Here is a 15,916-nt window from a genome sequence, read left to right as displayed (position 1 = left end):
GAGGATGCAGTGAGCTGAGATCGCACCACTGCACTCCAGCCTGGGTGACAGAGCAAGACTCTATCTCAAAATAAATAAATAAAAATAAAGATATACTTGTGTGTCTAAGGTGATGAGACACTTACAGTCAGTGGCCATGTGACAGGAGCAAAGCCCAGGCGCCTTGGTGCTCAAGTAGGATGACTCCGGCACAAACCATCAATTGAAGGAGGAGGGAGTCAGGACTCTAGGACAGAGGGATGGGGAGGGGCAGGAGGAAAGAAGGGACTTGGCCCATGGCCAGCAGAGTTTGTTGGCCAAGTTTGGAGGGACCAGACCCTATCAGGAGCTGGTGCCCCACGGAGCCCTGGTTTTGGAGGGTGCCGTGACACCGACTCCCCCGACCTGCTGTCCCTGTGTGTGAGCTTGGATTTAGTAGCCAGCAGCTGGCAAGACTTCTGGGGCCACTCCTCTTCTGGTTTCCATGTTAACGCTTTTCCTCCAGCTAAAAGCAGAATCTGTGGGAATCCAGGAACCTTCCAGAGCTGCCCCCTAGGGTCAGCATCACCTTAACAAGATTGCACCAGCTTGTCCCTGCTGCTGGCTCACCCTGCGCACCGGCTGCCAGCTCTAGCAGCCCCAAGCCCTGTACTTCTGTCACTAGGGCCTAGGCAGCCTCCCATGTCCACCAGCTACTGTGGTCACTGAGCCGGCAGAGGCTGAGGTCAGGGCTGGGCTGGAATGGGCAGGAGGATTCAGATGGGAAGGGGCCAGTGCCCACACAAGCTCTGTAAGGCTGTCCAGCCCAACCCCGAGGGCAGGATTGGACATGCAGGGGCTGCCTACAGAGAAATGGGAGGGGTTCTGCTCACAGCTGTCAGAGTGTTCTGGAAGACTCAGGGCCCTGCAGCAGACACAAACATTGCAGGCAGGACAGGCTGAGGTACAGAAAGCCCAGGGCCAGGACATAGCAGGCTCCTTTCCTACTTGTGACCCAGGACCTAGGGGACAGGCCCTGGGGGCGGGCGGTAGTGGGGGCTGCCACCAAGAGCTCAGAAGAGCCCAGTTGAGTCTCTCCTCAGCCTTTGACCAGCTGGGACCCTGGGCACGTGGCCTAGCCCTGTTCTCTCCAAGCCTGCTTTCTCACCTGTGCAGTGGGCATCACCACAGGTCCTCACTCACGGCTCTCGTAAGCACTGGAGGAGACAGTAGGGGAGGGACAGCAGCCACTGGCCGTGGTGGGGGCCCCAGGTCAGCAGTCCCTTACCTGTAGGGCTCAGGGTAAGAAGAGGCCTCTCCACCGGCATCGTCTTCAGCCTCACGGAGCCTGGGCCTGGTGGTGTGAGCCCGGAGCCACTGCCAGCTTGGATGTCCATAGGGCTCCACAGGTCCTGCAGGCCGGGCAGGGACAGTGGCAAACCAGACAGCGCGTGTCCTGGCTGATGGGGCAGCTCACTGCACCCTGCGGGAATGTGGGCCCGCGGTGGCCAGATAGCTCGGTTTTTCTAGTGAAATAGGCACTCAGTGTTTATTTGAACATCCCAGTTCTTCACTGTTGGCAACGAACTCATTTTTAAATTTGTCTGCAAGCCGGATGCTGACCAAAGGTGTCCCGTTTGTGCTCTCTGAGTGGGCCAGATCAGGTAACCCCTGAGGGTCCTGAGGTTGGAGGGCAGATGCTGAAGGGACATCCTGGTTCCTGACTGAGAGCTCACCCCCAGCCCCACACGGCTCCGGGGATGCCTGTGTGCTGAGACAGTGCGGATGCTGGAGCTGGGCAGGCCTGGGGTCAAACCCCACCTCTGCCAATTCCCACCTGAGTGGTTATGGCCAAGTGACTCGCTGAGCCTCAGTTTCCCCTTTTGCAAAGTGAGATGGAGGATCCCTGCCTCTCTCAGCCGCTGTGAGGATGAATGCTCTGTGACCCTTCAGGTCCCATCGCGGGCTGGGCACTCTGTAAATGCTCCGTTCTTGGTCACTGAGGTTGAATTAAGAGAGGCTGGGGCTTGGTTTATGGAGTGAGACTGATCTGTTTCTTCTGTTGGCTTTAAAAAAAATTATAGAATTAGAGCAAAGTTGCTATGATAGTACAGAGACTCTCTTTGTACCCCTCGGCCAGCTTCTTCTGTTGTTAACATGTTACTGTGTGCATTGTCACAGCTAAGGAACCAACACTGACACATTATGAACTCAAGTCCACAGTTGCTTCTGTTTCCCTAAAGTCTTGTTCTGTTCCAGGATCCCATACTACATTCAGTCATCATGTCTCCCCAGCCTCCTCTGGCCTATGACAGTTTCTCAGACTTTCCTGTTTTGTTTTGGTTTGGTTTGGTGTTTTTGGTCTTGGGTTTTTGTTGTCGTTGTTGTGTTTGAGAGAGGGTCTCGTTCTGTTGCCCAGGCTGGAGTGCAGTGGCAAGATCATGGCTCACTGCAGCCTTGACCTCCAGAGCTCAAGCGATCCTCCCACCTCAGCCTCTCAAGTACCTAGGACTACAGGTGCATGCCACCACGCGCAGCTAATTTTTTTGTTTTTTGGGTTTTGTCTGTAGAGATGGGGTCTCCCTGTGTTGCCCAGGCTGGTCTTGAAACCCTGTGCTCAAGGGATCCTCCTGCCTTGGCCTCCCAAGGTGCTGGGATTGGCCAGGCATGGTGGCTCACTCCTGTAACCCCAGCACTTCGGGAGGCCCACTTTGGGCAGATCACTTGAGGTCAGGAGTTCGAGATATGCCTGGCCAACATGGTGAAACCCTGTCTCTACTAAAAATACAAAAATTAGCCAGTGTGGTGGCTCACACGTGTAATCCCAGCTACTGGGGAAACTGAGGCATGAGACTCGTTTGAACCCAGGAGGCAGAGGTTGCAGCAAGCCAAGATCACACCACCGCACCCCAGCCTGGATGACAGAGAGAGACTCCATCTCAAAAACAAAAAAACACCCACACAAAGTGATGGGATTACAGGCATGAGCCACCACACCCAGCCTCAGACTTTCCTTGTTTTTGATGACCTTGACAGTTTTAAGAATATCTGGTAGGTATTTTGAACAATACCCTTTAATTAGGGCCTATCTGATGTTGTTCTCATGCTTAGGGCAGGGCTGTGGGTTTGGGGGAGGAAGACCGCAGAGGTAAGGCGCTCTTCACATCATAGCAAGGATACTCAACATGGCTCAGCACAGATGCTGCTGGACGTGGGTCACCTGGCTGAAGTGACGTTTGCCAGGTTTCTCCACTGTGCAGTTTCTTTCCCCACTTTCCATACCCTGCTCTTTGGAAGCAGGTCACTAAGTGCAGCTGTACTCAAGAGAGGAGGGGCATATGCAGACAAACAATTTGGAATTGTTTTGGAACGATTTTGAGATTTGCATCTTCTCCTTGTCTGCTTGCTTTTGCATCTAGCAGTTGTCACTTCTTGGGTGATCCTTTCTTTCTTTCTTTTTTTGAGTCAGGTCTTGCTCTATTGCCCAGCCAATAGTGCAGTGGCACAATCATGGCTCATTGCAGCCTCGACCTCCAGGGCTCAAGCAATCCTCTCACCTTGGCCTCCTGAGTAGCTGGGACTACAGGTGTGTGCCACAATGACCAGCTAATGTTTTTGTTTTTATAGAGGTGGGGGTCTCGCTCTATTGCCTAGGCTGGTCTTGAACTCTTAGACTCAAGCGATCCTCCCACCTTGGCCTCCCAAAGGCTAGGATTACAGGCTGCCATGCTCAGCCTGATCCTTTCATTTCATTATCTAAACAACCTGGGCTTGAGTCCTAGCTCAGCGCATTTCCTCTCTGTGTGACTTGGGTGACTCACTATTAACAGAGGGATCATGAGAACAAGAGGATGTGTACATCAGGCTGCACCTGGTGCTTTGAGCAAATAGGTTGGTGTTTTTCCTACTTGTGACAAGAAGTACTAAGGTGGCTGGTTGAGCTGACAGGGCGTCTCAAGGAAGTAGTGAGGGACCCAGGCTTCTCCTGGCTGCTGTTCTGCCATCCGTAGCATGTGGATTTTGTCTTCCTGGTCTCAAGGTAGCTGCAGCACCTCCAGCCTCACAGCCGTGCTCCAGGCAGGACTCAGTGAAGCTGACGGCGTTATCCCCATTTTGTAGAGGAAGAAAGTGAGGCTGAGGAGGATAAGAAACCCTGCCTTAAAGAGTGCTGTGAGGTTAGAAGTAGTGTCACCTGGTGTGTAGTAGGCATGGTTATTTTCACAGTAGGATGGGCCTCTCTCAAGCTCCCTGGCACTGGGGGTGCCCAGTGCCCTGGGGGATGGAGGTGGGCCTCTGGCAGCAGGCACCTGAGTTCCTCCACTTGGCCGGCCTGAGGCTTCAGGCTCCCAGGGGCTGGCCCAGGCTCTGGTGGGGCTGTGGGTGGCTGGGGCAGACCCTGGACAACCTCGGATCCCAGCCTGCGAGTAGGGGTACAGTGTGTCCGCCCCTCCTTTTGGGGTGGAGGATGCTGGGCCCAGCAGCCCTGTTGACCTGTGCCTCTTGCCTGTTCTGGGCGAGCCAGGACTGGCTGGGGCTGCAGTGGTCACCCAAGAACAGCCAACCACATAAAAGTCAGGCCCGAGGACAGTCACCGAGGTGGGCCTGGCCCTGCAACTGGGTAGCCATGTCTGATGACCTACTATTCAGTGCTCACTTGGAAGGGAGATATAGGGAAGGGTTTGTTGTTCCTGTTCTATTTGGGAGGACAGATTGAATGCAGAGGCAAACTAAGGGATCAAATCTGGCCTGCCACTGCTTTTTTTTTTTTTTTTTTTTTTTTTTTGAGATGGAGCCTTGCTCTGTTGCCCAGGCTGGAGTGCAGTGGCGTGATCTCAGCTCACTGCAACCTCTGCCTCCTGGTATAAGTGATTCTCCTGCCTCAACCTCCCCGAGTAGCTGGGATTACAGGCACCTGCCACCACACCCAGCTAATTTTTGTATTTTTAGTAGAGATGGGATTTCACCATGTTGGCCAGGCTGGTCTCAAACTCCTGACCTCAGTTGATCCACCTGCCTCAGCTTCCCAAAGTGCTGGGATTACAGGCATGAGCCATCACACCCAGCCTGCCATTGCTTTTGTAAATAAAGTTTTATTGGCACACAGCCATGCCTTCTGTTTACATATTGTCTATGGCTGCATTTATACTACCTGGGCAGAATTGAATGGTTGTGACAGAGACTGTGTGGTTTGCAAAGCCTAAAATATTTACTGTCTAGCTCTTTACAGAAAACATTTGCTGACCCTGACCTGAAAACCGTGTAGGGTCAGGGATGTGCGATTAGGGCTTCCCAAGAGGGAGACGTGGGTGGGCCAAGACTGGCGAGGGACTGCGGAGGGTTTGTAGAAACAGGGCAGCACAGGGCAAATGGAGGCCCTGAGGTGGTGGGCTTGGCTTTAGAGCAGAGCTTGTTCTGATTGGGGGGCTTCAGAAGAGAGGCTGTGAACCCAGCCGGGGCCTGAGGCTTCACCCTGTCACGTGCTGTGACAGCCATTTGGGGTCTTTGTGAGAAACGGAGCTGCTGGGTGTTGCGGATTGCCCGGGGCCAACTCTGAGGCTTCAGCCAGACGCAGCAGGTCACAGGAACCGTGGGGATCTCGGGCTGGGGCTCCTCAGCTCAGCCACCTTCAGCCATGAGGGACTGTGGGCCCGGAGCTGCCTAATGGTCTGATTTTCCAAGAGAAACCGGCAGTCTGCTTTTCACGGGAAATCTGATTTTTACATGTTTGCAGTTAATTCCAGTTTTACAAAATCACGAAGCCGACCCAGCACACATGCATTTGGCCTGTGCCCTGCAGGTCTGGGAACTCAGGTGTGCAGGGTGGATGCAGGGAGCTGCGGGGGTGTGGGGAGACTCTGAAAGCAGCCAGGCCCTGCGCCCCAGCACTCCGTGTGGCAGAGGCGGGCCTTGGGCTGGGGGTAGGCTGCGGAGGAGCTCACAGCCGTGTCAGGTTTCTGTGTCTTGACCTATCCTATCCCAGAGCAGAGAACATTCCTGCCTGCGGCCTGGGAGTGGGGGTGGGGAGCCAGATTCTAAAGGGTTGGACGCACCTCCTGGACCCCAGTGGGGACTCATTCCCAGCTGGAGGGTGAGGGGTGGGAAGTGGAGAGCTCTGAAGTCTTCTCTGAGATTTTCAAGGGTGAAAACCCTAGAGTTTGAGTTTGCTGCTCCGTCCTCAAGGAGCCCTAGAGGGTGATGGGCAAGGGCTGGTCTTGGGGCTGGACAGGCCCCAGTGGACCCCAGCTCCAGTGCTCCCTCCCTCCTGGGACCTCTGAGACATAGCAACTCCTCCCTTGCAGGCTGCCATGAGAATCCAAGAGAGAATGGGTGTGAAAGTGGTTTCCGTGGCATGCGGGTGTACCGGTGAGGGGGTCTGCCCTCTGGGGCGTGGTCTTGTCCACCCACCGGGGCGTCTGCAGCCTGACAGCCCTGCGGGCATCTGGTTGTTTTCAGCCTCACACACCAGCCCTTACCTGCTGATTCAGGCGGCTGGTTTCAGAGCACTTGCTGCCTCCCTTGGGGGGTTATTATTTATTTCAGGCAGGACTCTTAGTTACAAGCAACCCTGGTCAGTGTGGCTTAAAGAAAGAAGATAATTTTGAGGCTCACGAACAGGAAAAGCCCCAGGGTAACTCCAGCCTTCAGCAAAATAGGGTTCACTTGCTCAAAGTGGTATTGGCAGGACTCTGTCTTGCTGCGTCTTCTAACTCTGCATCCCTCTGTGCAGGGTTAATTCTCAGGCGGGCCCCTGGCGGGGTGGCAGGAGTGGCCTATCGCCTGAACTCCCAGGAGCCTCTGGGGAGAGCATCCCTGTCCCAGTAGCAAGAATCGCAGTGGCCCTGTCACATGTTTACTCCTGGACTTACCTCTGTGGGTGGAGGGTGAGCTGCTCACATGGGCTAGGCCTGCTCTTGGCCCCAGCCTGAGCTGTGGAGGAGGTGGGGAGCTGCTCGGATGGGGAGTTGGGCACAAGGGGATCCCTTAGAAAAATCAAGATGCAGCCAGGTGTGGTGGCTCATGCCTGTAATCCCAACACTTTGGGAGGCCAAGGCGGACAGATCACTTGAGGTCAGGAGTTCAAGACCAGCCTGGCCAACATGCTGAAACCCCATCTCTACAAAAATACAAAAAAATTAGCCGGGTGTGGTGGCAGGTGCCTTTAGTAATCCCAGCTACTTGGGAGGCTGAGGCAGGAGACTTGCTTGAACCTGGAAGGCGGAGGCTTCAATGAGCCAAGATTGCACCATTGCACCATTGCATTCCAGCCTGGGCAACAGAGCGAGACTTTGTCTCAAAAAAATAAATAAATAAAATAAATAAATAGAGGGGCCTGGCATGGTGGCTCACTCCTGTAATCCCAGCACTTTGAGAGGCTGAGGTGGGTGGATCACGAGGTCAGGAAATCGAGACCATCCTGGCTAACACAGTGAAACCCCATCTCTACTGAAAATACAAAAAAATTAGCCAGGTGTGGTGGCGGGTGCCTGTAGTCCCAGCTACTCTGGAGGCTGATGCGGGAGAATGGCGTGAACCCAGGAGGCAGAGCTTGCAGTGAGCCGAGATCGCGCCACTGCACTCTAGCCTGGGCGACAGAGCGAGACTCCATCTCAAAAAAAAAAGAAAAAAGAAAAAAATCAAGATGCTATCACCCCAAGGGGAAGTGGACAGACAGGCTGAAACAGCGCCCACCCATGCCCACCACTCTCCAAGACTGTGTTTTGGTCTGAAGAGGAAACACCTGAGCTTCCTGGCTCATGCCCCTCTGCCCCTGCCTGACTGACTTCAGCCCAGTTCTCCAAAGAGCTGTGGGTTGCTCACCCACGTGTCTCCAGTGTGTCATCCAAGGTGTCAGGCTTGGGCCTGAGTGGATGTGGAGCGGCACTAGCCTCTGCAGCCTTTTGTCTGGTCCTCCAGGCCAGTGGCCCTCCTGAAAAAGGAAAGCACGCTTGTTCTCCGGGGAGCCCCTGGGGGCTCCTAGTGATTGACTTCCTTTCTGAGTGCGCAGGAAGCAGCTGTTCAATAATCCATTGTGACGTTTGGCCAGACACCGACAGAGCTTGTCTCCCTGCGACCCCCTTGTCCGAATGCAGGGACGACCTTTCCCCTCTGTGACCAGGAAGGATGCGATTGTTGGGAGTTTCTTGCATTAGTTCTCTCCAGGCCTAAAGACACGATCACATCTAGAGCTGCCAGCGGCCTCTCACCACTCCCTCTCCTTGGCTTCTTCATAATGATATTGATTTTTCCTCCATTTTTAGAATCCATCTCCTTGAGGGAGGAGACAGAAACTCCATCCCTCTTCATAGAACCATTTCAAAAAGGAACAGGGGGTTGGGATGAGGCCCAGCTGGCCTAGGAGAGGCCGCCTGGCTGGGCCAGACACTGGTTCTGGCCTGGCCTGCTCACCCTGACCCTTGCCTGGGTCCTCAGGACCAGGAGAAGAAGGGCCATGTCTTTTCAGATCACAGAACACTCTTTGGCCCCTAGTCATGTGTCAGGATGAGAGGGGCGGGCTTTGAACTCCCATGATTCACTTGAATGTTGCATTTTCTAGATACTATGACAGCCAGTTCTCAGGCCATCATTAAAAAGAAAGAAGGTGAAATTCCACACCTGTGGGTTACCCACCAGCCACAGCCCTCTGGCTGGAGATGTATCTTGTGGCCCAGCTCCTGTTTGTGTTCTGATTGCAGTGCCATCAGGGGGACGTGTGTCCACTGACCCACAGAGGCAGGGGCAGCTGGGGAACATGCTAGGAGAAGAGGGGCAGGTGGGAATAGACCTCGTCTCCTGAGTCATCCCCTGAGCAGGCTGAGCCAAGAGTGGCTGACTGAGGATTGGCTGGGCAGAACGTTCCATTCGCCATGTGTGAGGTTCACCCTTGGCCAGGTGCGTCACTTGTCCTGGTTTTCCAGATGTGGAGGTGGTGACGCAGGCTGGTATGAGGTCCCTAGATGTCAGCGCATGTTTTACCTTATTTAAGATCCTTTGATGGTTCCCTTCTACAACAGGCTCAGTGTGGTGTGGTGGTAAGTCAAGGCCCTGGAGCCCAGGTGTGATTACCTGGCCACTCTCACTTTTGGGGGACAGATGAAACAGCCTCCTGCTGTCTCCACTGTCGCCCCTAGAGTGTATTCTCTCTCCTGCTCTTCCTGAAGCGCAGACCTCATCATACAGCCTGCCGCTTATGAGCTGCAAAGGCCCCCAGTGCTCATGGGATCAAGGTCATAGCTTGGCTTGCAAGATCCCAAGTGGACCCCAGCCCTTTGTCTGGCTTCCTCCCTGTCTACATGCTGATCCCTGCAGCCCCCACACTCCACCCACTCAGCACAGGCTGTTCCCTCGGCCTGGAACACCGGCTCTTGGTACCTCCATACCCCCGTTCTCCTGACTCCTGGCCAGTTGCTGCTGAGGCTGTGAAGGTCCTAGACAGCTCAGCCCCCGGAAACTCCCCCAACCCTCTAGGATGAGCTGAGGCCCTATCTGGGTTCCCCAGGCCTTTGTGCCTGTCCTGCCATTAGCCCGCATCATAGGGTGGCATTGTTTCTCCTGGTTCATTTGTGTCCCCACTAAGTGCCATGCCCCATGAAGGCTGGGATGGTTGTCTTGTTCACAGCTGTGTCCTCAGTGCACAGGACAGGGCTGGCCTGGTGCACTGTGAGTTGGTGGCTGGTGGACAGATGCTTGGAGGATGTGTGACTTGGGGCAGAGCACCTCCTGAGTCTTGATCTCCCCCTCTGCACTGGGGTGATGGTGTCAAGTGCAGGGGGAGGGGAGGGAAGGGGAGCAGGCAGCATGGGGAGTGGCCTGCAGAGGTGTCTGGCAGTGGGGGAGCTGTCATTGGCCACAGTCTGGAGCCCACATCCCTGTACTGACACCCAGCTTTCAGCTGTAGCCAGAACTGGGTCTCAGCCAGAGTGGGCAGGGGTGGCCAGGAGATGAGACAGTGCAGGGAGTTGGGGGACAGCGTTGGGGGTGGTGAGAAGGTCCCCTCCCTCTGTCCGCCTTGACCCTGCATCCTTGCACATCTCCACTGGCTCCAACCAGGAGCAGCAGCCCAGGAGCCTTCTCCTTCCTCTGGTGCAGGCCATGGTCCTTGCAGCCTGGACTCTGCATGAGAATCACCTGGGAGCTGTGAAATGTCCCACACCCAGGCCACGCCCCCGACTAGTGACATCCGACTCCCTGGCGTGGGCCCCGGGCATCAGTATTTCATAAAACTCCCAGGAGGTTCCAGCGCATGGCCAAGTTTGACAGCCATCATTCCAGGTGGTTCTTGGTGACCTGGTTTTTCCTGGAGATGCTCAGCAGCCTGCAGGAGCCCACCAGCCAGAAATCTCCCCTTCTCCGCCTCCCTCCACAAAAATCCTCACCAGAAACGAGGAAGCACTTCTTAAAATGGTTTTGTTTTTTGAAAGAGTAGCACATGCATATGGCAGGAACTCCAGGCAGCACAGATGGGTACACAGTGGAAAAAAAATCAGTCCTGGCCGGGCGCGGTGGCTCACGCCTGTCATCCTAGCACTTTGGGAGGCCGAGGTGGGCGAGTCACTGGAGGCCAGGAATTTGAGACTAGCCTGACCAACATGGCGAAACCTCATCTCTACTAAAAACAAACAAACAAACAAAAAAAATTAGCCAGGCGTGGTGGCGCACACCTATAATCCCGGCTAACTCGGGAGACTGAGGCAGGAGAATCGCTTGAACCCAGGAGGTGAATGTTGCAGTGAGCCAAGATGGCACCACTGTACTCCAGGCTGGGTGACAGAGCGAGACTCCATCTCAAAAGAAAAAAATCAGTCATGCCACCAACCACAGCCACTGTACCCAGGCTCTGGGATGGCCCTGCAGAGCTGTCACGTGTCGGTATAGGTCGCTTTGTCACATGTCTACCCTTCTCACCTTGCTTCTTAGTCCTTCTCTGCCAGAACGTATTGATCTGCCTGGCTTTTTTTTTTTCCCTGAGACATTGTCTCACTGTTTTCCAGGTGGAGTGCAGTGGCATAATCCCGGCTCACTGCACCCTCTGCCTCCTGGGTTCAAGTGATTCTCCTGCCTCCGCCTCCCAAGTAGCTGGGATTACAGGTGCACACTACCATGCCCAGCTAATTTCTGTATTTTTAGTAGAGACGGGCTTTGACTGTGTTGGCCAGGCTGGCCTCAAACTCCCGACCTCAAGTGATCCGCCTGCCTTGGCCTCCCAAAGTGCTGGGATTACAGTCATGAGCCACTGCGCCTGGGCTGCCCGGCTCTTCTTGATACCTACAGAGTATTCCGTTGTGGAGAGGGCCTGCCATGGATGCCTTGGTCCCTTTGGGTGGCCAGCTTTGGCTGTCACAGGCAGTGCTGTCAGAGGAGCTCAGCGTCTTTGGTCATATGTGTGAGTCCTGCAGGATGAACTTGTAGACCAGGAATTCCTGGGTCATGGAACAAGTGGATCCAAATCGCTGATAGAGCACCATTTCTTATCATTCCAGAAGTCACCTGCACCGGTGCCCGTGACGTACGAGCTGCCCACACTGTATAGGACGGAGGACTATTTTCCTGTGGACGCCGGGGAGGCACAGCACCACCCCCGCACCTGCCCTCGGCCTTTGTGAGCTTTGTGGTCTTCCCATCAGGAACGCTGGAAAGTGACATTGTGTACATGCTGCAGCTTGAGGGTTTTTTCTTTGTATTGCTGTTTATTTTATATTTTAAAAATATTTTTAAAAATGTTGAGATGGGGTCTCACTATGTTGTCCAGACTGATCTCAAACTCCTGGGCTCAAGTGATCCACCCGCCTTGGCCTTCCAAAGTGGCAGGATTACGGGCAGGAGCCTCCGTGCCCAGCCTGCTGCCATTTTCAAATTTCCTCCCCGCCTCATGTGAGGCCACAGGGTTTGGAGAAGCAGTTGGAACCCATGTGTGGTGATGCCTCCCACGTCGGCCTGCCTGGGGTTCTACAGGGGTTGAAGGGCCAGGCAGGCCTGGCCGGGACTGATGGACAGTGGGGACTTTCCTTCTCTCCATGATGGCTTTGCAGGGGCTCCATGGTCCTTCTCTCTGTGATGGGTTTTTGCACGGGGTGCGCTCTGCCACTGTGGTGGGTGGATGTTGGTTCTGTTGCCTCCAGACCTCGGTGCCCACAGTCTTGAGGATCCTTCCAATAAAGGTGTCAAGAGCTCAGCCCTGGTCTGGTGTGAGAATGATGGGGAGTGGTAGTTTCCTTTTCACCTGTGCAGCATTTTCTAGAAGGTTCCTCCTGTGCCTCACCTGCCAGGGCCTGATCCTGGGCATCTGTTGATGAGGCTCCAGCTGAGGGAGGGGAGAGTCCCGGCCTTTGGATTCCCAGCAAGAATGCAGAGGTCATTAGGACCCCCAGGGTCTTCAAAGGCTTGTTTACCCGCATTTCTTCCCATGCAGATGAGTTTCCTGCTATTGTCCTAACACTCCGGATTTCTCACCGTGGCTTCAACCTGCAGTGGGTATTTCTGGAATTCCTCGAAGAGCCAAGAACACACAGATAATTCCCCTATGCACATACAGGACTGAACTGTAGACCTGCATTAGAATTTCAAGATAATCTGCCTGGGCAAGGTGACTCATGCCTGTAATCCCAGCACCTTGGGAGGCTGAGGCAGGAGGGTGGCTTATGCACAAGGGGTTCAGGACTGCAGTGAGCCGTGATTGTTCTACTGCACCCTAGCATGTACAACAGAGCAAGACCCTGTCCCCCACACCCCAAAAAAGTTTTTCAAGGAAGCCTAAAATAATGAACCTGGCAAGATAGAGTAGAGGCCAGGTGCAGCGGCTCATGCCTGTGATCCCAGCACTTTGGGAGGCCGAGGTGGGCAGATCGCTTAAGCCCAGGAGTTTGAGACCAGCCTGGGCAACATAGTGAGACCATATCTCTACCAAAAATACAAAAATTAGCTGGGCGCGCTGGTGCACATCTGTGATCCCAGCTACTTGGGAGGCTGAGGTGGGAGGATTGCTTGAGCCTGGGAGGTTGAGGCTGCAGTGAGCCATGATTATGCCACTGCACTCTAGCCTGGGTAACCGAGCGAGATCTTGGCTAAAAATGTTTTTAAAAATTAAAAACAGAAAAGCAAGGAAATAGTTTAGGACAATTTTTGGAATTCAAAGATATAGGTAGACCCCTTGTTTCTGGAAAAGTCAGCATTTTTCTTTTCTTCTTTTTTTTTTTTGAGATGGAGTCTCACTCTGTCACCCAGGCTGTAGTGCAGTGGCGCAATCTTGGCTCACTGCAACCTCCGCCTCCCGAGTTCAAGCTATTTTCCTGCCTCAGCCTCCCAGGGAGCTGGGATTACAGGAGCACACCACCACACCCGGCTAATTTTTGTATTTTTAGTAGAGATGGGGTTTCGTTGTGTTGGCCAGGCTGGTCTCGAACTCCTGACCTCAGGTGATCATCCTACTTTGGCCTCCCAAGGTGCTGGGATTACAGGTGTGAGCCACCATGCCCGGCCAGCATTTTTTTATTGAGGTAACTTTTACAATTTTTTTTTTCTTTAAATGAGACACCTGTCACCCAGCCTGGAGTGCAGTGGTGTGATCATGGCTCCCTGAAACCTCAAACTCCTGGGCTCAAGTGATCATCCTGCCTCAGCCTCCCAAGTAGCTGGGACCACAAACGTGCACCACCATGCCTGGCAACTTTTCAAATTTGTTTTATTTTTTGTAGAGACAGGGTCTCCCTATGTTGTTCAGGCTGGTCTTGAACTTCTGGGCTCGGGGGACCCTCTTGTTTCGGCCTCCCAAAATGTAGTGTTGGCACAAACTTTTATTGAAGTATAATTTACATTACAGAAAGGGGTGCCTAAGTGGTTCACTAAATTTTTCACAAACTGAATGTATCTATTTAAGCCTCACCAGACTGAGCAACCAACATTATCAGCACTGAGCAGCCCCCTCATGCCCCCTTCTGGTCCATGTCCATGCCCACCCCCACCCCAGGCTGACAGCATACTGACATCTAACCATATGGACTGGAGTTTCTTGTTTCTGTGCTCTGTATAAAGAGAGGACGCACAGGATGTGTACCTACGGTGTGTCATCTCTTGTCTCTGGCCTCACTGGCTTGATGTTACCTTGGGAGGTGTCACTGTTGCTGTGTCGGTGTAGATCATTTTCATGGCTGTGTTGTATTGGCTGGGACCTTTTTTATCGAAGGGAGCTTGGACATTCTGCATGCCCCAGTGTGCTCAGGAAGAGCACGCACTGGATGGAAAGTTGGCTGGGCACGGTGGCTCATGCCTGTAATCCCAGCACTTTGGGAGGCCAAGGTGGGCAGATCACTTGAGGTCAGCAATTCGAGACCAGCCTGGCCAACATAGTGAAACCTCATCTCTACTAAAAATACAAAAATTAGCCAGGTGCTCTGGCGCACCCCTGTAATCCCACCTACTTGGGAGGCTGAGGCAGGAGAATCCCTTGAATCTGGGAGGTGGAGGTTGCAGCCAGCCAAGATCGTGCCGCTGCACTCCAGCCTGGGCAACAGAGCGAGACCCCATCTCAAAAAAGAAGAAAAAGGAGAAAGCTAATGTTAATTTTTTAGGCAAGCAGTTGAGGACACTCATTTCCAGAAGGGTGAGTATCTGCTGAGTGTTGGGCACTCCCAGGCTTCTTTCTCCTCCCAGCGCCTGAAATAGGGGCCAGGGAGAGTTGGAAGGAAATCCCATGTGATTAAGCCACAGCAATGTTGAGTGTCCTAAAGCAGAGACCCACAGGCCCCGCGCTAGGAGCATGGCCCTGAGGTTAGCCTGCCTGGCGGCACTGTCCACTCCCACGCCTCTTAGCTGTGTGAGCTGGGCTTTTCACTTGCTCTCTCTGAGTCCAGCCGCCACTGCAGTAAGACATGAGGATGGCTCTGGCCTGATGGGTTGTGGTGAGGGTGACACGAGGTGAGCTGTGTCCATGCTGGGCACACTGGTAAGGGGCTCTCGGTAATGGGAGGCTGCTGTTGCAGGGCCCGGGCTGTGATGGGGAAAGGGTTGATTGTCCTGCGTTTCTCAGTTGACCAGCGGCATCCGAGGGCCTGAACAGCGAGTGACTCAGGGACTGACCTTACATGTCAGAGTTAGAAGTCATGGGAGAGTGGAGGCTGCCCTCTCTGGGTTTCCCTGTCCCGTTAGGAGGGGTGAGGTTGCACAGGGAAATCTATGGGGAAAAGGTGACAGGTGAACTGGAAGTAGCTATTTCAGAGTTCCTGGGATTTGCACTCCAAACAATGAGCTTTAAGGGACACTTGGAAACACCTGGGGAGAAGGAAGGCCAGGACACTGCGCCTTGCCACCAACCCCCAACCTCAGTCCTCTGAGCGGCTCCACTGTCCTTGTGCCAGGTGACTTCGTGTGCGTCCTCATTAAAGCAAAGTGCCTGACGTTTCCATTGTCCAGTCAATGATGTCCTCAATTGCTGACTATTGATGGCCTCTAACCCTTTGGTAAGGGTAACTGCAGCCTAGGAAAGGGTGATCTGATCTTTTTCTTTTTTCTTTTTTAAACAGAGATGGGGTTTTGCTATGTTGTCCAGGCTAGTCTCAACCTCCTGGCCTCAAGCGATCCTCCTACCTTGGCCATCCAAACTATTGGGATTACAGTCGTGAGCCACCGAGGCCTGCCAGTCTTTTTCTTTTGTGGCCGATGTTGGACAGGGACACCAGTAGAAAGGTCACTGCCGATTTTTTTCCCAAGAGCAAGGCTCTTCGGTCAACCCCCTTTCCCACTTTCCCAGCGGATGTGAACTTCGTGCTCACCAAAGCAAGAGGTTTCAAGATAGCAGCCCATGGGGTTGTATCTGATTGGCAGAAATGTGTGTTTGCCCTGAATTGTTTTAAGATGTTTTCATGTTGTGACAATTGGGTAAACTTCTGGAAAAAATAGAGCTCCATACCTCACTCAGCACACCTGGAACAATTCCAAAGTTGCAAATCAATTAGGAGTTTAATGTATA

General features: G+C 53.6%; 1 protein-coding gene across 2 annotated transcripts in view; it reads left to right on the top strand.

Moving 5' to 3' along the window:
• BCAS4 (breast carcinoma amplified sequence 4) overlaps positions 1-12,839 on the top strand; it is an 85,969-nt gene extending 73,130 nt beyond the window's left edge. Inside the window, exons 6-7 of one of the 2 annotated variants that reach the window (XM_058432933.1) lie at positions 11,436-11,554; positions 12,365-12,839. In XM_058432933.1, the coding sequence (XP_058288916.1) occupies positions 11,436-11,554; positions 12,365-12,368 (123 nt within the window). In that variant the 3' untranslated portion in view covers positions 12,369-12,839. Of the gene's footprint in view, positions 1-11,435; positions 12,128-12,364 lie in introns of those variants that run through there. The other variant, XM_032142902.2, reaches the window with a different exon arrangement.
• The last annotated feature ends 3,077 nt before the right edge of the window (positions 12,840-15,916 follow it).

This window comes from Hylobates moloch, unplaced genomic scaffold (assembly GCF_009828535.3).
Source record: "Hylobates moloch isolate HMO894 unplaced genomic scaffold, HMol_V3 SCAFFOLD_21, whole genome shotgun sequence".
NCBI classification, from domain to species: Eukaryota; Metazoa; Chordata; class Mammalia; order Primates; family Hylobatidae; genus Hylobates; species Hylobates moloch.
The sequence above is the reverse complement of the archived record's forward strand: the minus strand, read 5'-3'. Positions and strand labels throughout refer to the sequence as shown.